The 21,127-nt window shown below is 36.9% G+C and overlaps 4 protein-coding genes across 5 annotated transcripts; 2 read left to right on the plus strand and 2 right to left on the minus strand.

The window, feature by feature from the left end:
• Nucleotides 1-66: 66 nt before the first annotated feature.
• On the minus strand, nt 67-5,834 carry LOC141821457 (alpha-dioxygenase PIOX). Its single transcript, XM_074708886.1, has 10 exons — nt 5,728-5,834; nt 5,344-5,604; nt 5,123-5,275; nt 1,865-1,998; nt 1,564-1,780; nt 1,326-1,471; nt 1,013-1,240; nt 732-934; nt 389-632; nt 67-300 (listed from the first exon to the last, which is right to left on the minus strand). Exons 1-10 carry the CDS (start codon nt 5,815-5,817, stop codon nt 75-77), a joined length of 1,902 nt encoding a protein of 633 aa, XP_074564987.1. The 5' UTR covers nt 5,818-5,834; the 3' UTR covers nt 67-74.
• A 3,182-nt stretch (nt 5,835-9,016) lies between these two features.
• On the minus strand, nt 9,017-12,836 carry LOC141821999 (GTPase activating protein 1-like). The gene is made up of 4 exons (XM_074709408.1): nt 12,776-12,836; nt 12,497-12,700; nt 11,619-11,714; nt 9,017-9,547 (listed from the first exon to the last, which is right to left on the minus strand). Exons 2-4 carry the CDS (start codon nt 12,605-12,607, stop codon nt 9,251-9,253), a joined length of 504 nt encoding a protein of 167 aa, XP_074565509.1. The 5' UTR covers nt 12,608-12,700; nt 12,776-12,836; the 3' UTR covers nt 9,017-9,250.
• Nucleotides 12,837-14,199: 1,363 nt separating this feature from the next.
• LOC141821199 (putative xyloglucan endotransglucosylase/hydrolase protein 8) lies at nt 14,200-21,037 on the plus strand. 2 transcript variants are annotated; one of them, XM_074708590.1, is made up of 5 exons: nt 14,200-14,342; nt 19,830-19,927; nt 20,008-20,108; nt 20,180-20,382; nt 20,466-21,037. In XM_074708590.1, exons 1-5 carry the CDS (start codon nt 14,260-14,262, stop codon nt 20,857-20,859), a joined length of 879 nt encoding a protein of 292 aa, XP_074564691.1. In that variant the 5' UTR covers nt 14,200-14,259; the 3' UTR covers nt 20,860-21,037. The 2 variants fall into 2 exon arrangements, with proteins under 2 accessions (XP_074564691.1, XP_074564690.1); XM_074708589.1 differs by lacking the exon at nt 14,200-14,342 and having other exon boundaries at nt 18,983-19,927.
• Nucleotides 17,273-18,892, plus strand: LOC141821198 (GDSL esterase/lipase At5g55050). The gene is made up of 5 exons (XM_074708588.1): nt 17,273-17,561; nt 17,644-17,774; nt 17,858-18,094; nt 18,175-18,424; nt 18,525-18,892. Exons 1-5 carry the CDS (start codon nt 17,309-17,311, stop codon nt 18,743-18,745), a joined length of 1,092 nt encoding a protein of 363 aa, XP_074564689.1. The 5' UTR covers nt 17,273-17,308; the 3' UTR covers nt 18,746-18,892.
• Nucleotides 21,038-21,127: the final 90 nt, after the last annotated feature.

Below are 21,127 nucleotides of genomic sequence, written 5' to 3' on the forward strand. Positions count from 1 at the left end.
ATCTACATAATATTACTGGTCTTCTTCAACTAAAAAGCACGCTTGAATCTGTTTATCTTCTCGATCATCACATTTTAACTGGGAAACCTCAGGAGCAATGGAACAGGATTGCAGGAGTTGGGAGGAGCGTCCCACACAGAGAATGCACTCGTGGAGTTCATCCATGTCGAAGCTACTTTGGGATAGTGGCGTTGGATCACGTCCCTTAAACTCTCCGTCGAGTTCACCCACTGAAACCCCTTCTTCGTGTACGTTTCCTCGTTGAAGTAGCTCGTGAAGAATCGATCAGCTTCCAGTCTCCTGTGAATGGATTCGCTTGTATATTAATGATCGATGTAATCTTGCATTTTCGTTGCATGATATTGTGTGTGTGTATATATATATATACCTCGACGCCATGATAATGAAGATGAAGAAAGCAGTTTCGCTGATGGCGAATCCCCTGATCTTCTTCTCCGCCATGAGGCCTACGAGCAGATCCAACTTCTCGACGTCCTCTCCGTAGACTTCGCGCAGAGTTTGAACTGCTTCCTTGTCGTCCGTCAAGTCCTCCCATTTGGAAATCGGGATCATCAGCAGGCCCCTGCGGAATTGGTTGTACCGTGGGACGCCCCGCTCGCGATCGCGATAGACTACGTATATATATATACAGTTTCATCGATCACTAGATCAATATCATACAACAAAAACAAAAAGACTTCAATAGAACAGGATAATATAACTAGACGTACTCTCGAGAGCAGGCATGTCGACGTGATCTGGCCTCTCTGTTCCGTCAACGTTCTGGGCGATGAGATCTTTAAAGAACAATGGGTAGTTCCACAGCTCAAGGGAGCCACAAGCCTGGTGGCCCATGGACACCAACTGCCTCTCGAACCCGATCTCGCCCAACGTGGACTCGCCTCTGATCCCGACTAGCTCCTCCATCTTGACGCTGTTCCATCCCCATTAATTCGCACATGGTTAATCTTATCGAGCAAGACTAAAATGCTCTATATATATGTACACATACTCTTTGAGATACGGTGGGGATTTGTTTGGTCCAGCAGCGGTGTTGATGTTCCTGAGGCGAAGAGAGTCTGGAAGAAGAGGGTGCAACCTGTAAACGCTGGTGAACTCTTCAGTCAGGGAGTAGGGCACCCCGTGGTTGTTCGGTTGGCTCAGGCCAACAAGTCCTCCGAGGGCTGTTCCTCCAATGTGCCCGAACCTGTCCTTCACCCACTTCCCCAGCAACCCATACCTTCATTGTTGCCAGTGTTAATGTGTCGATGAGTTTCATGCTGACTGCATGCTAAAGAATTCGACGTACGGGACTGATACATTACCAGTTGGCGTGCATGGCGGCGTTCATAGTGTGGGTTTTGAGGAGCTCCACCGTCCAGTCGATGGTGTGAATCTTGGCGATGACGGCCGAAGTCACCAGCCTCGCTTTCCGGAACAGTTCCTCGTCGTTCAAATGAGGGTACTCCTTCTGCAGTTAATCGACAATGAAAACTACGATTAAGATATGATTCAGAAGCAACGATATGCGGTCTTGCAGTGGTTTCAGATATAGTTAATTGCCTTGAGTGCGTCGCAAACAGCGTTGTGTTCCTTGGCGAAGAGGGCTTGCAGCGTGGAGACGCCGGCCCAGCTGTTGCGGATGTCGCCGGAGATGGCGATTCCGGTGGCGGGATCGTGCTGAAGGAGATTGTTATCGCCTAGCTTCAACTTGCCGTCGACGTAGGTCCTCACCGCCATTTCTTTGTTCCCTTCGCTCCCATAGATGGCACTTCCATCCCTAACAATATTACAAATAAGGATTAAGCAAACTTTAATTTAGTTTTTGATGTTAATATGAAGTTAATTAGAGCATTTAACGTACCACCAAGCAGTACGGATGTCCAAGTGACCGGTCGTGATCAAGTCTTTGTGCGTGGGGATCTCTTTTGTAGCGAAGAACCGGAATGACTTAAGGGGGCATTGGTCGGCCACGTGCGCAGGAGCAGTGAGGACGATCTATTTATAAATATATTAAAAGACGGCATAAATGTTTTTATGAATTTAATAAGAGTGATGCCAACCTATCAATCTCTATTAATTAAATATAAAATGATCTAAATTTAATAAGAGTGATGCCAACTTATCAACACCTACTAATTAAATATAAATGATCTAAATTTAATATAATTTTTTCATGAATGCAATTATGCAAGTATGAATTTATACACATTGACATAATTAATAAATTTTTAAAAAAAAATAGAAAAAATAATTTTTAAAATTTTTATAATCAAAGACAAAACATAATGATATAAATCAAGATCAATCTATGATATTTTATTAATAAAAATAGTTATGAAGAAAATTTAAAATTTAAGAGAGGATCTAGTATAAGATTAGGGAGGCTACAGCCCATTAAAAATAATCTAAGTCCACAATAATCATTAAAATCAATTAACATATCAAAAGACGATATAGATCTTTTATGAATTTAATAAGGATGATGTGAATCTATCAACACCTATGAATCAAGTAAAAAATGACTTAAATTTAATATGGTCTTTTCATGAGTGAAAATATGAATTTACACATTGACGTAGTTGAGAATTAAAAAAATAAAAAAAAATAATTTTTTAGATTCTTATAATCAAAGAACAAACATAATGATATAGATCAAGATCAATCCATGATATTTTACTAATGGAATAGTTATGAAGGAAATTTAAGTTGATGTTAAATAAGAGCAGATCTACTATAGAAATAGAAAAGCCACAACTCTAGTAAGGACTATCTATATTCATAATAGTCATCAAAACTAATTTAATGTACCAAAAGATGATATAGATTTTTCATAAATTTAGTAAGGATGGTGTGAACCTATCAACACTTGAGAATCAAGTAAAAAATAGCCTAAATTTAATACGATCTTTTTATGAGTGAAAGTATGAATTTACACATTGACGGTAGTTGAGATTTTAAAAAAAAAATAGAAAAAAAAATAATTTTTTAGATTCTTATAATCAAATAACAAGCATAATGATATAGATCAAGATCAATCCATGGTATTTTTCTAATGGAATAGTTATGGAAGAAATTTAAGTTGATGTTAAATAAGAGTATATTTACTATAGAGATGGAGGAGCCACAACTCTAGTAAAAACGATCTATATTCACAATAGTCATCAGAATTAATTCAATGTATCAAAAAATGATATAGATCTTTCATGAATTTAGTAAGGGTGATGTGAACCTATCAACACCTGCGAATCAAGTAAAAAATAGCCTAAATTTAATATGGTTTTTTTATGAGTGGAAGTATAAATTTACACATTGACGTAGTTGAGAATTTTTTTAAAAAATTAGAAAAAAATAATTTTTTAGATTCTTATAATCAAAGAACAAGCATAATGATATAGATCAAGATCGATCCATAATATTTTACTAATGGAATAGTCATAAAGGAAATTTAAGTTGATGTTAAATAAAAGCAGATCTACTATAGAAATAGAAGAGCCACAACTCCAATAAGGACAATCTATGTTCACAGTAATCATCAGAATTAATTTAATGTGCTAAAAGATGATATAGATCTTTCATGAATTTAGTAAGGGTGATGTGAACCTATCAACACCTTCGAATCAAGTAAAAAATAGTTTAAATTTAATACGGTCTTTTCATGAGTTAAAGTATGAATTTACACATTAGCACACAGTTGAGAATTTTAAACAAAAATTAGAATTTTTTTTAAGATTCTTATAATCAAAGACCAACCATAATGATATAGATCAAAATCAAGTATTTTACTAATGGAATAGTTACGGAGGAAATTTAGATTAATGTTGAGCAAAGGCTAATTTACTATAGGAATAGGGGGGCTACGACCCGAGTAAGGACGATCTATGTCCATAATAATCATCATAATTAATTTAATGTACCAAAGAATGATGTAGATTTTTCATGAATTTAGTAAGAATGATGTGAACCTATCGACACTTACACATCATGTACAAAATAACTTAAATTTAATATGGGTTTTTCATGAGTGAAAGTATGAATTTACAATTGGCATAGTTGAGAATATTTTTTAAAAAGATTGGAAACAATAATTTTTAAAATTCTTATAATTAAAGACCAAGCATAATGATATATATCAAGATCGATCTATGGTATTTTACTAATGGAAATAGTTATGGAGGAAATTCAAGTTGATGTTAAACAAGGATGATGTGAACCTATCAACATCTATGAATTAACTACAAATTGACCTAGACCCACATGAAAATTTAATGTGGTCTTTTCATGAATGGAAGAAGATGGAGATGAATTGCCTCCACAAGGCCTTTATGGAATAAGTCATTGCATAGCTAGGAGACGCATCAACCTGGCCCCCCAATTATAAAATCCTTGCCTATGATGTTAAGGTTTTTTTTTAAAAAATATTCTCTTATAATTTCTTTTTCCTTTTACATATTTGTAAGCATCTCATTTTTTTTAAAAAAAAATAGTTAGTATATATTTTTTTAGTTTTCTTATTTTCACTTAAGAATAATTTTAATTTGTTTTCTTATTTAATAAGTATGATATTATACAAAATTTCAGAGATATAGATAAATATATGGTGTATACACCTAATTTTCTAATTATATTAAAAGTATAGTTGTTTTCCACTCAAATTTGTTTTTCTTTATTTCACCTCTCACATTTTGAAAAATAAATTTAACTTTTATAAATCTGTATCATTTTGCCCTAAAACTTAAAATGATGTTTAGATCATAGGAAAAAAAATTATATTTGGTAATTGAAAAAAAAAACAAAGGAAGGTTCTTTATTTTTTATATTATTGAAAGAACTCCTTATATTAAAAAAATTAACAGAATTAATACTTATCCTAAATTTTCTTCTCCAAAAAAATTTGATTAAAACTGATCACCTAATATTAGCAAAAATTACTTAATATTAGAGTATTTTTAATCATGACTAATAAAAGAGAATATTTTTAGAATGAAAAAAAATAAGGTAAGGAGTTTAATTACCTTTGTGATGATAATAAAAACGAATTAAGGAAGTACTTTGTGATTATATTGTTAATTCCTGAAAGATTATATATACATGTATAATTCTTAGTTTGATTTTGATTTACCTGCTGAGTATCTTCGAGATGATCGATCCAATCATGCACCATGAACTGTATCCACGACGCTGCAATCAGATTGAACTGCTTGCCGGTGTCCTTGTAAGTTCCCCTCCGGTCGAGAAACTTCGTCGCCAAGATCGCCGGATGAGGGCTCAGCAACTACACTCACATACACACAGATCATGCACTGAAGAAATTAAGCATATATATATAAACGCTTAGCTTACTCGATCGTTTTGATCCTGAGGGAGCATGTTCCTTCCGAAGAAGGCATTATGGCTGCCGGCCTTGCTGTTGTCGGGGTCGTTGAACTCCCCGTCGTCGGTCCGGTACGCGTAGTCCTTGGGGTCGAACGGAGTCGTCTCGCTCTCCCCGACGGCGCGCAGGTTGTACTTGTTGTGCAGCGTCCGGCGCTGCTGCAAGTAGGTCAGCCCCAGGAACACCGGCAGCCTGTGCCACAGCCTAAGCCTGTCCAGCGAGTGCACGTACTGTACGTCATGCATGCAGCAAACAAGAAGATGCCCATGAGAGATCTAGATCGATCAATAAACTGCAAGACCCAGTAGAAATAATGAATTAATGCATATATATCGATCGATCAATATAATTACGAGGAAGCTGAGCTTGTCGCCCAGAGGCATTCTCTCGAACACTTCATGGAAGTCAGGGTGGATGAAGGGCTCCAAGAGGGGAAGACACATGATTGATTAATTGCTGACAGTAGTTGAATGGATAGATGTTAAGGAGAAGGTGCAATGTATAGATACTTATAGATCAGAGCTGGGAGAAAAGATCGATGCCGGTCTCTTGTCCGTTTCTGCAAGCAAGTAGAAGTAGAACGTGGAATTGTCAAGTCTTCAGATCAACGCACATGTATATCGATGAATATTATTATTATTTCCTGCAAATGAGCACCCCCAGAAGTTTTTTGACCGACCTGTCATTATTCAACTTCTGTGATCTAGATCCGTTCATGGTATATTATATTCTAAAGAACTATTTAACAACCACAATAAATTATATTCCATAGTTTGGCCGGGATGCATTAGACATTAGTATTTGGATGTACTTGAATATATATAATATAATAAATTATATATTATTAATTATATACATATAATGATTATATTATATTAGATTATTATATTGTTCAAAGAAACAATTATAAAGATGAAAGAAAAAGCGGTCATATTTTTTCCTGCCGGCCGGTTCGACGATAAAAAAATAAAATAAAAGATAAAGAAGGACTAGGATTACTGTTTATTAGTGGTTGGTTAGCTGTAAAATAATATAAAAAAAATGGAAGAAAGATAATTGTTATCCTCGAGAAGATGAAGAATAAATGAGAGTTACGTTGTTGTTGTTGGTGAAGGAGAATTGAAAAATAATGAAGTTACGTACGGGTGAGAAGAATAAAAATAAAAAATAATGATTCTCTGTAGGAAAATTCAGTAGTAAAATGTAATAGGACAGACAGAGCTGGGTCCCATTGCTGTATTTTTCTGCTGGATTTTCCTACAGAAAATCATTATTCAAAAATAAATTAAGAAAAAAGAAATTGATACCTGAAGACTTGTCTGTGAGAGGTGGAAGTGAGGCTCCGTGAGTAAAGAGAATAAAAAGAAAAAACAATTAAAATAAATTTTCTAAAAATTTTCTTAATTTAATTTATAATTTAACTAAATTAAATTTAAATTAATTTTGATTTGGACTAATATATTTTTTATTTTCGTGCCGAATTTTATTCCATCCTAATTCAATTTTAAATTAGTACATTCACGGTGATTCAATTTATTTATTTTTATTAAAAAATTAATATTTAATAAATTTTATATAGATAATAAATGTACAGGTCAGACTATGTATGGATATTTATACCCATCAATTGGTCCTTACGTTAATAGAGAAAAAAGCAAATATATTCTTTTATTGCACATTAATTATTTTGTAAGGACGAGTTCAAAATGGAGAAAAGAAAACAGAAAATCAGTCAATTTATTTATTTATTTATTTATTTATGTATGTAGAAGAAGAAAAGGGCAGCAATTAATTGAAAGGAGATTCATAAAAGAAATTAAAATCGCGTGGGGAAAAAAAATACAAACGAGCTAAGCATTTATCATTGTCTATCTCAAAGATGACTCATGCATGTCCCTTCATTTATTAATTCCTTTATTTTTTCCATTTATGGTAGATCTAAAAATACAAAATAAATTAGAATTTATCAGATTAGCAAAAATAGCTCTAATAATGAATTTACTTAATTTTTAACAATTTAAGTTTTAAAAATACATATATAATGAGAATATATTAGAGGTAATTAATTAATGAAGAGCACTCTACCAAAGATCACAAACATTTGTAAAAGAAGAATAATTCCAAAAAAAAAGAAAAGAAAAGAATTATCAATATTAATATATGAAAAGGGTCATTATAAACCTTAGAATATTATTAGATAGACATATATAAAAAAGACGACTGTGAGACATGATTTTTGTAAAAAAAGTGTAAAAAATTAATGTTTAATATTATTTAAAATTCTGAAGCATTGGCCAAAAATAATGTTTAATACGAAACTAATTAACAAATTTTAGAGGCGTTCAAGTGTATGACATTATTTTTTTTTCTCAAATAATTCCACTCCATCTAGGCACCCTCCATTGCTCGCTCAAAGGTCTTATAGAAAAGAGATAAATAATTAGAATACCGAATAATCTTTTAGAAAATTAGAACATGGAAATGGGAAGGTCAAATTGTGAGGTTGGACCCGTATTGATGAATACTTCATGCACATTGGCACCCAAAGATTGACCAGTTATCATTTTGATGATGACATTATTCTATTATTTACTTATTTATGTAGAAGAAGAAGAAGAAAAGACAAGGAATTACTAATTGAAAGGAGCAATTTGAAGCTTCTCTTCTTATTAATCAAGTGGGGGAAAAAATATACAAATTAAAGATCTAAACATTTATCTCTAGTCCATCTCAAATATGACTCATGCATGTTATCATTTTCCTCTCTATATCTCTCTATCTCAAAGATCAAAGGTGGCTACGTGTAGAATTCTTATCCAAATTAAATAACTAAGCTTAATATATGTACAATTGGATCGTGAGAAGCAAAAAACATTAAACCAGCATTTAATCGACTTGTACATCAATATTAATTAAATATATTGTACAAGCACCAGTTTGCTGTCCTCTAATTAAAATGATCAAATTATATATATATTCTATAATTACAAGTTTTTATATTATAAGGCCAATTTATCGGATTTGTTGAGCATTTTCACTCATGACGTAATGATTTCATGATTAGGTCAAATCTAGGGAAGGACCCACCTTGACTGGAAATTTAGCAGGTGGGCTGCGTCAACGCTCCAGCTGGTTGCGACGATGAGGTAGACGAAGGCCCCTGAAATTAAATTAAATAATCCAAAAAATAGGTCAAAAATGTCGCCGAAGGCTACGTTGACACCGAAAAAATAGGTCAAAAATGTCACCAAAGGCTACGTTGACACCGAATGGGTCCGTCACCTCACCGGACTGTCGGCTTCATAAATATAAAAGAAAGTAAATTCAGATACAAAATGATAGATCTTTTATGAGATTTGAGGTCAAATATGTCGTAGTTGGAGATCGAACCGCAGGTATGCAACGGTATTGCCTCGGGGACATACAAACAAAAATTGTGACTCAAATTTATGAGACTGAGATTTATTTCGGCAATGAAATGTCGCACACAGCAATGTCAGAGGGCCACAGTCTGTGGTCGCACGAGATCAATGAAGAAATAGCTTTGCACATTGAAGAAGAAGAGAATTGTGAATTGCTTTCTGTTCGATTTGGACGGAAACAAAAATGATGAAAGATTAATTCACCGATAATAAGGGAAAATTTTCACCGTGGAAATCTTTCCGCAGTTTTTGTTTCCATTAATTCTTCGAAGAAAACAGGGCCTAAATCTTCTAGCTCCCTTCAAATTTGACTAAAAACTTTGAAACAGGTTCGATCTTAATGATAGATACAAGATAATTTGGAACAGAGTTCGACATTAATTTAATTTTTTAAATTAAAACAGGACGAAGAACACAGATCATGATCTAGAATGAGTTGCTAGCTAGAGAATGCTTAGTGGCTGTGGCTTCGACTGTTTAGGTTTTTGATCCATGTCAATTGCAGTTCAATTTCACCACACTCCACGTTTCTGAGCCTGAGGATAACATTTTGCACCACCTTCTCGCCCTGCCACCTGATATGGCTCTCCTCGACCAGGGAGTTTTGGCTGCTCGGTTTGATGGTTGAGATTATGGTGTCGTCTGGAATGCCCTCCAGGTTCATCTCGAATACGTCCAACAGCGGACGGATATCGAACTCGGCATCGCCCATTTGATCGTCTCGAGTAAATCTGTCCTTGTCGTACACTTCCTGACCATATTAGATTGCATTAGTGCACACCAAACTTGAATGTTAAGAAGAATAGAAAGAACATGTTGCTACTGTAAAAGTATAAGGAGAAGAAGACTGTGATTGTGGAGCCACCATTGGGCTTCACATATCCACAATTAGTGATGATTCTTTAAAGTTTCAATCTTGACAGGATGCCCTCGATATAGTCTTACACAATGAGTTATGCTAGACCATGAGTTAGTTACTATCAATTTAGGTTTAAGGGGAATCCCAAAGGCAGCACTGCTGCTATACAAACTATTGAAATCCTATGCTAGTATGTTGCACCGATTGTTATGGATACAACAAGTCTTCGAAAAAAGAATGGCGGTTGAACGATGCAAAAAGTGAGAAGTGAAATGAAGGGGAAGTTAAAGACATCTTCGTATAAGAAAGTAGTAGTTTTACTCATCACTCAACACAGGATTACAGCTTGTTTACGATAGCAACAGAAGCAAGCAAGAAAGGGAAAAAAAAAAAGAAATTTACGCGTTATCTATATTCACACCTGACTCCAAATCAGTAGTCGGGTTCTTCACAATAATATAAATAAAAGTGCAACTAATATTGAAAAGGGTATTTCTTGAATGGTGTTTGGCAGGTTGTATTAGTCAAAACCTGAGAGAAAAATTCCAACTGCTATCTGAAAATATTGACGCTATTAGTGTTTTGCTATGGCCATCCTTTACTAATATGTGGTTACTCATAAAGGTTGATGGAAGAGGGATCATAGCAACATCTGCCAGAGCCTTTGTTGCCATAAAAATTCACTGTTCAAGGAATTTTGAAAAAAAAAATGGAAGGGAACTTTTAATTTCGTCAATTGCCTATGAGAACGTTCAGTTCCCTACATTACTTGTGGCAGAATGATCCATAAATCTCAGAATCACACTTCAGCCAAGCCACCTTTTCCTTATCTTTTTATGCCCCCAGTGAATCTACGGTAACTAAAACATGTAAGCGTCTTTGTTTGACCCGCAGATTCAGATACACATAGGAGGAAGAACAAAATTGGTTCTTCTACTCAGATGTCACCCAGCGTAAGCATAGTAAGTTAACTGTTTTGAGAAGCTCTCTCAGACCCCTCTGCAGAATTGGTTGTTGAAACTTGCAAAACTCAACTTCAATCCTCTTCAAGGGTCATAGCTCCTGATCATGTTCAACCCAACCCAAGAGGTGAGAAAGGCCTAATGCCTGCATTTATAGCCAAGCCTCCACCTTCTGCGTCTATCAGAATGGAGCCCTTTAATAAGTGATAACTATGTTGATTTAAAGGTAGTAGATACATTCAATAAATCCGCTAGAAACCTGAAGAATACTGAGAATGGATTCCTGAGGATATCAAGAACAAGGCTGTCTTCCTTCTGAAGCATTTCAGGATATGTGGCTAACTTCTACAATTCAATGGTAAAGAAGGTAATCTTTGTAATCATTCTGATATATGCTATCTAATACATGCATCTGGTATGTCAATCAAAGAAATGCAGTGCAGGAAACTGAACCTCATCCGGCACTACAATGATGTAATAATGAAAACTGATCGGAGAGATGATTAAAAGAAATAATTGTAAACAAGTATAACAAAGTGCAAGAATGCTTGTGTATCTGCAAGGCTCTGGGGGCACTATTATTGTGCCAGGAGATAAGAATATGAAAAATGCTAGTAAATAAAATGAATCACAAAAATCTTAAACATTAGTCACGTTACTCTTTCTTAGGAACAAGAAGTCCTATTTAGCCTTATTGGGTATCAGTTGAATTTAAACTCGTTCAAGGATATTCAATTTACAGAATAGTGATATCCTAATGGGTATCAATAGAATTTAACTTGTTCATGGATATTCAATTTACAGAATAGTGATGGGCATTACTTATGTACGATTTGGAATTATTGATGATAAACATATTACTTGATGTATGTAGGTCAAGCTTGTCAGATCTACAAAAAAGGGTAGGTTTTCTACTTTACCTAGTTTACAAAAGGTAACAAGTTAACATCAAGTCATGATAGGATTATTTGTACCATTTGATTAAGGAGGAAGAGACTTACAAGCTTTAACGGTTCGATAGGATCCATAATAGAAAGGCTTAGCTCTTCATTCCACTCTGGATTGACATTCCTCCTTTTAACACCAGTCTTCACTTTCTACCTCGTCAGAGAAATACAAAAGAAAAAACGGATAAAATAAAACAAAATAGCAAACTCTGCCATCAATGTAATATAAAAATGGAACGGTCTGGAAAGGTACCACAATCCAGAACATGAATACTGATAATTGATGAAATCGATATCTGCAGACTTTAGTTAGGCACCACAATCAAAACATTGAAAAGATGTTTTCAATATCGTTAGAAGATTACTACTATGCGCTAGGATCAAAAGATATACAACAAAATCAACTTGTTAATTAAGGCATGATATAGCTATCCAGCACCAGATACCTTTCATCTAACTATCCTCTTAGAAGTACCATCTAGCATACCATTTCGGCCTAAACAAATTGATTGACTGAGGAAAATATTGACATACCATTGTAATATCTTAACTTGAACTGTGGTTCTTAAATGCATGTAAAAAATTGTAATAAAACCTGAAGAAGTACAATATTGAAACGATGACAAAAGGTTTTGTACTCTGAAAAGATTCTTAACCTATTGACATTATCCTCGTCCATCATAACTAAGAAAGGGTAAAAGGGCCCTAGATAGGTGAATCATATGTTTACGATCCTAATATGTCTGGACAAGGTTCCATTCAATATACAATTCAGAAAACACCATCATAAGCTAGATTTTCATGTCATTGTCCAAAAAAGAAACATACTACTCATCCGCCACATGATCAAACGGCCTCTCTATTTCTTCCCCAAATTACGATTTTTTAAGAGGGAGAAAACCTACAAGGGCGCCATAAGAAGAGAAGAATACCTGCGTGCCCATGCGAACGACGACGTAGGGATCGCTGCCCCTGGTGTCGCGATAGGCGAGGTTCACCCCTCGAAGGACACGAATCCGAAGAATCCCCAACACATGTTCCATTTCTTCCCCTCGCTTCCGCTTGCTTCCTTGGATTGAAAATAGAAAACCTAGAAATTGACGGAGCCAAATCCCCACAAAACCACGGAGTTGTGCCTACGCAATCATCGCACAGCCGATCGACCTAAACAACTAATAGAAAGAATAAAAAACAAAATCAACCTAATTTACATTAATCGTAGCTGTGAGAAGTTTGATGTTTGAGAAATTGTCTCCGGGCGTTGACTCAATTTCACCAGTTCGCGGCCCGGTAAATTTAGGTTGAACTGATTGTTCTGATCTGTCGCCTTCAGATACTTAATGAAGATTGACGAATATCTAAGGGCATTGACTTTCTTTAGAACGGCAAAAAGTCAGAGCTTATAATTCCGTCGACATAAATTATTATTAAAATATATAAAGTTTTATTAATTAATTATATCAATTAGAAAAAGGCGAAAAAGACGCTCCTTTGTTTTTGAAATCAAGATGGCGTTGGATGTTGATTTTTTTTAGAAAGAATGTTTTATCCTCAATTATTTTCTATGATACAGTAGTAATTTATTTTTATTATTATCTCTTTTCTATTTTTTTCACTAACTCGTAATTGATACACAATTATAGTAGTTACAAATTCATAACTATTATAATATTTAAAATAATTAAGATTAAAATTGTTCGAATGATTTAATGATATTTTTTAGTCTAAAACTTGATTGTTATGGGTTCAACTTCATAATCAGTTATGAGTTTCAATTTGATATATTATATATTTTGTGGTTCAATTTGAATCAAAAATTATAACCTTTAAAAGTTTGAGATTTAACATTCACCTTATAACAATTACGATTTCATAGCTACTATAACGGTGTGACAATGCAATTATAGTAACTACGGTGTCACAACTGCTACAACATAAATATTAAATTTTAAATTTTAAGAGCTTATAATTTATGACTCAAAATTATTGAATCACGGGACATATAATATATTCAATCGAAGGTCATTCAATCCGAATAAAAAAAGTATGATATCTAATTTAATATTCATATTACAAAACTACAATTATATCACAATTCAATTGTAAAGTATATAAATCATAGATGCCACAATTATATAGTAATTATAATTTAATTATTATAACACGTCGATCTAGATGGAAAAAATAAAAGAGATAATAATAAAAATAACATTATTATTATGTAGTGGATGATATTTATGTTGATATATTCTTTTGATTAAAAAAATTAATATAAAACGTACATTATAAAAAAATATATATCCTTTTGACTTTTAATTAAAAAAATATTGTTTTTATTAATTTTTTATTTCATTCATTCATTTGTTTTTCTACAACATGTACACTTGCGTATCGAGTGGTGATGAGCGTGAACCCACCCACCCACCCACCCACACGGGCAGCTGACTCTGCCTTCCCTATCTGCCCTGGCGACGGGCAACCAATTGAAAAAACGTAGCGGCGGGAGGGAGAGGAGGGAGCAGGTGCCTGCCCATTTATTGCTAATTAAAGTATGTACAGGTTGCAGTTGAGCCGCTCTTTAAATGGATCAATTAGTTAACTGCCCGGGACGACGTATGACCGCCGCCATGCACCGCCGCGGGCCTATTTAAACCCACGTTCCCGCGCTCTCTGCGATATCGCAAACACCACAAAAATGAATCACGCGAAGCTCTTCCTCCTCTTCCTCTTCGTTACTGCACTTCTCTCCTCCGCCGCCGCGGCGGCTCGGAAGCTCGCTGGCGCCGAGGAGCCTTTAGTGGGGCAGCAGAAGCTCCTCAAGGGCGACGGCTTCGGCGGCGGAGTCGGAGGTGGATACGGCGGTGGAGCTGGCTTCGGCGGTGGTGCCGGGGGTGGAGGTGGTTTCGGGGGAGGCGGAGGAGGTGGCTTTGGAGGAGGAGGCGGGTATGGAGGCGGGGTCGGCGGTGGTTTTGGGGGCGGATCTGGCGGCGGTTTTGGGGGCGGATCTGGCGGCGGTGTCGGAGGTGGAGGAGGGCTAGGAGGCGGCGGTGGAGGAGGGTTTGGAGGTGGCGGTGGCGGCGGGTTCGGCGGAGGAGCCGGTGGTGGATTCCCATGATCGAAGCTGCTAGTTCAATAATAAGTACTAAAACTACTACTGTGTGATCTTTTACTCTCCGAGTGTATTTTATATATGAACGCTGGTCGTTAATTATGTATTAATTATGATATTTTCATCATACTTAAGAATAAATTATGCAAAATATTTATATTATTTGTTTATCCAAAATGCCAATCTGCCAAAAAAAAACACACAAAAGCATAATAAACCTTTAACACTTTACTTTTATTTACTTTAATTTTATCAAAAAGTGCATAACTTTATTGAAACTTTTTAGTTTTGAACAATATTCTAATTCCAATAACAAAGTGTGTTGTTCAGGAGTTAAATATTTCTTTTGTGGTAGATCTGAAATTACAAAATAAATTAGAATTTTGTTTTCAGATTAGCAAAAATAGTTCTGATGAATTTACTCAATTTTTAACGATTTAAGTTTAAAAAAATATATATTAATGAGAATATATTAGAGGTAATGAAGAGCACTCTACTCATATAATTTAATATTTAAAATGTTTTTTATGTTATATTTTAAAATAATTTAATATTTAAAATACTTCTTTGCAGATATATTATTTAAAAGGACATAAACAACTTTGATCAAAGTTGTTCTGATAGGGTTAGGATAAGGTTTTGATAATTTTTTAAAGAAAATTGTTTTTTAATCACATAGATGATGAAAAATAATTTTTTAATCATTTGATTTTGATTATATCTGGAAACTATTAGGCTCCTTTTAATTCATCTCCACCAATCACATTTCATCTCCACCAATCACTTTCACAATTATTGAAATCAACATCTAATATTTGAAAGTTGTAAATGAATCACATCTTCAAGAATAAATTTGATATTCAACTTGATAAAAATTTATTTATATTCATTCAATACACATAAGATCAATTAAATAAATACGTTTAGTATTCGATTTGATAAAAATTTATTTATGTTCATTCAATACATACAAGATCAATTAAATGAACAAACTTAAATAACTCATTAAAATAAATAAACAAACTTGAATATATATATATATAGTTTGTTAAAATAACCAAATAAATTTAAAATATAAAAATTATAAACATCAAAACAAACCAAGCTAATGAAAAAGAAATCAATTAGCTAAGTTTGAATAATCATTTCAATGATTTAATTCATTTAATTTTGATTTAATTTGATTTAACTCAATTATTTTATCAAATAAATTTAAACATTATAAAATTTAACTCGGCTTACCGCCTTACCAACTTGGGTAGAAGAAGAACAATTCAAAAAAAAAAGAACACACAAAGAAAAAAATCACCAATATTATATAAAAAGGGCATTATAAACCTTTGAATATTATTCGGATAGATATAAAAGGATGACTGCGAGACATACTTTTTAGAACAAATGTGAAAAAAAATAGCTTAATATTATTTAAAATTTTGAAATATTGGCCAAATTAATGTTTAATACGAAATTAATTAACAAATTATATATATAATCAACTCCTAAATTCTAGCCACGCACTGTTAGTGTTGAAGCGGACAAGAGGCGTCCAAGTGTATATGATCATGACACGACGAATAATCAAAATGTGATACGCTAGATTAGATCATGACACGACATGAATATCTATTATTTTTTGTGTGACTCATGAGTGCAAGAAATCTCGAAAAAAAAATTATAAATCAAAATGTGATATGTTTCTCACCGACCAATATCGGGAAGCGCATACGATGACCAATCCAGATTATTTTTTTGTGTTCCCCATTTGGAGAAAAATTTCTGTAAATACACCGTAGAGGGTGCGAAATGACCGTTGCACCATGGGAACATCCAACAATATTCATAATTTAGTGGTCAATTAAAACAAATGCCAGTATAGCATCGTGGAAGTCAAGCCGTTTAATTTGTTCCCTTCGCTTTCATTTCCACCTCAATTTTGATGCAAATAAGTCCACTCGCATAGAACTATGCGACCCCTCTTTCACATTTTTAGCCAAACCAAACTAAACTAAACTTTATATTATTTAAATTTATTTAAAAAGATAATCAAGTAAATTAAGTTAATGATATATTATGAACAATTTATAGCACTGAGTTGATATAGTTAGATTTATAAGACATTCTATAGTTAAGATTAAAGATTAAATTTATTCATTGCACTATTAAAATTTAATCATGATAGTGTACAATTTATTTAGCTTGCACTATTAAAAGTATATATACACCATTGAAAAAGTGTTCCTCAACTGAAAAAATATAATTAAAATAAAAATTAAAAGGCATTTTAATTATTATTATTATTATTGTGATTTACTTTTAATATATTAAAAAGTATTTTAATATAACCTTTGTAGAAAGCGACTCTGCGCACCTTCTTTGCTCTGTTCCCTTCCCTGCAGCTCCACGCCAATGTGAAAGCAAGAAGGAGCAGAGACCGAAGAGACACCACGGCAACGGCGATGGCGAAGACGACGACGAAGGGCCCATCCCCACTCCTCGCCGCGTTCAAACTCCTCTCCTTTGCGTACGCGTTCTTCCACTCTCTCCGGTGGCCTCCTATAAATTCCCTCCTCCCCTCTCCTCTCCTGCAGCCATCAGAAATCATTCCGTCTCCTTGCATTTCCTAGTTCGATCGGCCATGGCTTCCTTCTCTCCGGAGGCAGCGGCGGGCGTCGCAGCACTTCTTGTTCTGTTCTGGTGCGGAATCGGCTGCCGAGCAGCCCCGCCGCCGGCGATGTACGTATTCGGCGACTCGCTGGTGGACGTGGGGAACAATAACTACCTTAGCTTCTCGCTGCTCAAGGCCGACTTCCCCCACAACGGCATCGACTACCCTGGCCGCAAGGCCACCGGACGCTTCTGCAACGGCAAGAACTCCGCGGATTCCCTGGGTACCTATTCGTCTTGCAACTCGCCATCAAATCCATTCTATACGTGCTCTGTTCATTAAATTGCGATAAGTTAACGTGGCAGCTGAGAAGCTTGGACTAGCCTCCCCCCCTGCTTACCTTTCTTTACCGGCCAACTCGAACAACACCGACGCCTTCATCGGCGGCCTCAACTTCGCCTCCGGCGGCGCCGGAACGCTCGACTCAACCAACAAAGTGAGCGACGAATTGGATAATCAGTAAACTTGTCGCTCTTATACCAAAAAGATAATAGATTGTCCATATTCTGATTGATCCAGGGCAAATGCGTCTCGATGAACAAGCAAATAGACTACTATACGACAGTCTACGGAGCTTTGGCTAAGCAGTTAGGAACCAGTGCCGCCCAAACTCATCTATCCGATTCCATCTTCACCGTCGTGATCGGCAGCAACGACATCCTCAATTACGTAGGATCAGACTCGGCCAACAAGCTCAAGACCTCCGGCCAGCAGCTGGTGGATTCCATGGTCGCATCACTGCGAGGTCAACTCAAGGTAATCAATCTAGCGCGAGGCATTCAGAATCTCTTAGTAATTTCACTACGTATGTTTTTAAAAAGCATCCATTCTTTCAGACAATATACAACCTCGGCGCACGCAAGCTCGCAGTGATCGGGACGGGAGCCATCGGCTGCAGCCCGGCCCAGAGGCATCAGAACAAGACCGGCGACTGCAGCGTGGAAGCCAACTTCCTGGCGTCCCAGTTCAACAAGGGTGCCAGTTCAATGCTCGAGAAACTGAAAGCAGAGCTAACTGGGCTGAGCTACTCCTTCTTCGACGCCTACGCAGCGCTCACGGACATCATCAACGACCCATCTTCCCACGGTACAACCTCACTCGAATCAATTCATCATCGCATGGATTGAGATGGAACTGAACTACTGAAACTGATCAGCTTTGTGAATTTGTTGTTGCTTTGATGAAGGATTCGTGGAGATTAAGGCTGCTTGCTGTGGGTTGGGTAACCTGAACGCCGGGTTCGCCTGCACTCCGCTCTCCACCTACTGCTCCAATCGGAGAGATCACGTCTTTTGGGATTTCTACCACCCGACAGAAGCCGCAGCTGGGAAGCTAACGAGCGCTGCTTTTGATGGATCGGAGGGGTATGCGCATCCTATAAGCATCAAACAGCTTGCTGCCTTGTGATGAGCCAAGCTCAGGTGTCTAATGGAACCTGTTCTTGCACCCATAGCGAAAGAGAATGAATATCAATGGTTACTTGGAAAGCTGTAATTTCACATGGAAACATTCTCTTGAATCAATTTAAGATAAATATATATCTTTTTCAAACAATTTTTCTTATTTTTCAAATATTATCTACCATTTTTTTGTCCATTTTGACATGGACGAGAGCAGCAATAGGTAGAAATCAAATCTCCTTCCGTCATGGCAGCGTCAGCGCCGGCGGCTGCTGTAATTTCTGCGAAAAGCTGCTTCTAAGAACCCAACTGGAAGTGGAGACTGCAACGATGAAGAACTGAAACTGAAGCCAGAAAGTAGCTCGAATAGGAATGATAAACTAACTCTTTCATGAAAAATCTTTACTTTATTATTTTTTATTTGTAAAAATCTTGAAAAAAATTTCAAATTACTAAAAAAAACAAAAAAAATCACTCCGCAAGGACCATCTCAGTAGATTCCAAAACTTACAGCCGCTGCTTTAGTCGTCCAAAATCACTTCCTTTCCCGCGTACTTTCCCAGGCTCACAGGTCCTCGTCCATGGCGGTGCTGCATGCTGTGCCTGTGAGACGAGACCCAACGCCAAAGCCCTCATTATTTAAGGACCAATCATTGTCCCACCTCCCTTGTCCTCGACATCTCACATGGAACTCGCATTGCCCACTTGCATCTGTCTCAATTGATCCAATCCTCGGAATAATCCAGCCCGAGGCAGCCTGGATTTCCCACAACCTGTGTCAGCCCTCCACCACGCAAAGATGCAACAACATGTTCTTCTACCTTGTAGTTATTTCTAGCAAAGTTGTCAATGTTATCGTTGGACGTGGAGGTCGGAATGGGAATGGGAATGAAGTTGCCATAGATCTGAAGCCAGATCTATATATATATAAGCTTAACGAGCAACCCAGCAACCTACCGCTACTTCAATTCACTGTCCTTCTCAATCTCAGCAAGGATGGGATCATGGAAGCTTGTTTCCGTGGTTCTTCTCCTCTTTTCTTGCTCCGCAGCTCTGTCGTCGGCCGATCCGGGGAACTCCTCCACCGGTTTCTCATTCAAGGACAGCTTCAAGATAATGCCTGCGAAGGATCACTTCAGGACTTCTCCCGATGGGCAGATCTGGTACCTCTACTTGGACAAGAAAGCAGGTATAAAACAAAAATGCATTCTTCCTCTGTTCCTCGAGCTCAATTAAGTGCATGCGCTAATGGCGTACCTGCCAACGAAGGTTGTGGTTTTCAGACGCGAGAGAGATACCTGTTTGGGTGGTTCAGCATGAAGATGAAGCTCGTCGGCGGTGACTCAGCCGGAGTTGTCACGGCGTACTATGTGAGTGGACGGATTGACTGAGTGATAAATTTGACAGAGGACTTGACTTACAGGTAAATGATTGACTGCAGATGTGCTCCGACCTTGGAGCAGGGCCGAAGAGAGACGAGCTGGACTTCGAGTTCTTGGGGAACAGAACCGGGCAGCCTTACACGATCCAGACCAATGTGTACAAAAGTGGGATTGGAGGACGGGAGATGAGACACAGTCTGTGGTTCGATCCCACGGCGGACTTCCACACTTACTCCATTCTCTGGAACAGCCATCGGATCGTGTAAGATTCTTCGATTTCCTTCTCCCGTTTCCATCCGGCTGCTTCGTGAATCTGTTCGACGACGAAATCGATTGTTTTTGCAGGTTCTACGCCGACAGGGTGCCGATAAGGGTGTACAAGAACAACGGGAGGAAGAACGACTTCTTCCCGACGGAGAAGCCGATGTACATGTTCTCGAGCATCTGGGACGGCGACGACTGGGCCACGAGGGGCGGGCTGGAGAAGACGAACTGGAAGAAGGCGCCGTTCGTGTCGTCGTACAAGGACTTCAACGCGGACGGGTGCCGGTGGGAGGATCCGTTCCCGGCGTGCGTCGCCTCCACAGGGGAGCACTGGTGGGACCAGTCGGAGGCGTGGGTGTTCGCCGACGCGCAGGAGGAGGACTTGTCGTGGGTGGGAAGGAACCTCGTCGTGTACGACTACTGCAAAGATACGGAGAGGTACCCGGAATTGCCAGAGGAATGCAACTTGAGATGAAGGAGAAGAAGATCGACAACAAGAACAAGGATTGAACTTTGTAGTGTACGATTTTGGCGGCGCAATGGGGAGTAAACTAAATTTGGCGACTTATAGATCGTAAATTGTATGCTGTTGTGGGGATTATCGAATTCTGTGATAGATATTGTATTGAACTGGTAGACAAATGATAATTTAATCCGATGCATCTTTCAACTTAATCATAATTCATCTTAAATTTTACGAAATTAAAAAAATTCCTTAAACATACAATAAAAAATAAAAGAAA

The sequence above is a fragment of the Curcuma longa genome, chromosome 2 (assembly GCF_044706935.1).
Source record: "Curcuma longa cultivar G26 ecotype Majalengka, Jawa Barat chromosome 2, ITB_CL_G26_1.1, whole genome shotgun sequence".
In the NCBI taxonomy this organism is placed as follows: Eukaryota; Viridiplantae; Streptophyta; class Magnoliopsida; order Zingiberales; family Zingiberaceae; genus Curcuma; species Curcuma longa.

Excerpts from the sequence above, each read along its gene's own strand:
- LOC141821457 (XM_074708886.1), bottom strand. The coding sequence starts at position 5,817 with ATGTGTCTTCCCCTCTTGGAGCCCTTCATCCACCCTGACTTCCATGAA. Across the intron at positions 5,605-5,727 it reads GCGACAAGCTCAGCTTCCTC|TACGTGCACTCGCTGGACAG; the intron begins GTAATTATATTG and ends CATGACGTACAG. Across the intron at positions 301-388 it reads TTCATTATCATGGCGTCGAG|GAGACTGGAAGCTGATCGAT; the intron begins GTATATATATAT and ends ATCCATTCACAG.
- LOC141821999 (XM_074709408.1), bottom strand. The coding sequence starts at position 12,607 with ATGGAACATGTGTTGGGGATTCTTCGGATTCGTGTCCTTCGAGGGGTG. Across the intron at positions 11,715-12,496 it reads TCGTTCGCATGGGCACGCAG|AAAGTGAAGACTGGTGTTAA; the intron begins GTATTCTTCTCT and ends CTGACGAGGTAG. Across the intron at positions 9,548-11,618 it reads CTATCGAACCGTTAAAGCTT|GAAGTGTACGACAAGGACAG; the intron begins GTAAGTCTCTTC and ends TAATATGGTCAG.
- LOC141821198 (XM_074708588.1), top strand. The coding sequence starts at position 17,309 with ATGGCTTCCTTCTCTCCGGAGGCAGCGGCGGGCGTCGCAGCACTTCTT. Across the intron at positions 18,095-18,174 it reads CACTGCGAGGTCAACTCAAG|ACAATATACAACCTCGGCGC; the intron begins GTAATCAATCTA and ends CCATTCTTTCAG. Across the intron at positions 18,425-18,524 it reads CAACGACCCATCTTCCCACG|GATTCGTGGAGATTAAGGCT; the intron begins GTACAACCTCAC and ends GCTTTGATGAAG.
- LOC141821199 (XM_074708589.1), top strand. The coding sequence starts at position 19,735 with ATGGGATCATGGAAGCTTGTTTCCGTGGTTCTTCTCCTCTTTTCTTGC. Across the intron at positions 19,928-20,007 it reads CTACTTGGACAAGAAAGCAG|GTTGTGGTTTTCAGACGCGA; the intron begins GTATAAAACAAA and ends CTGCCAACGAAG. Across the intron at positions 20,383-20,465 it reads TGGAACAGCCATCGGATCGT|GTTCTACGCCGACAGGGTGC; the intron begins GTAAGATTCTTC and ends TTGTTTTTGCAG.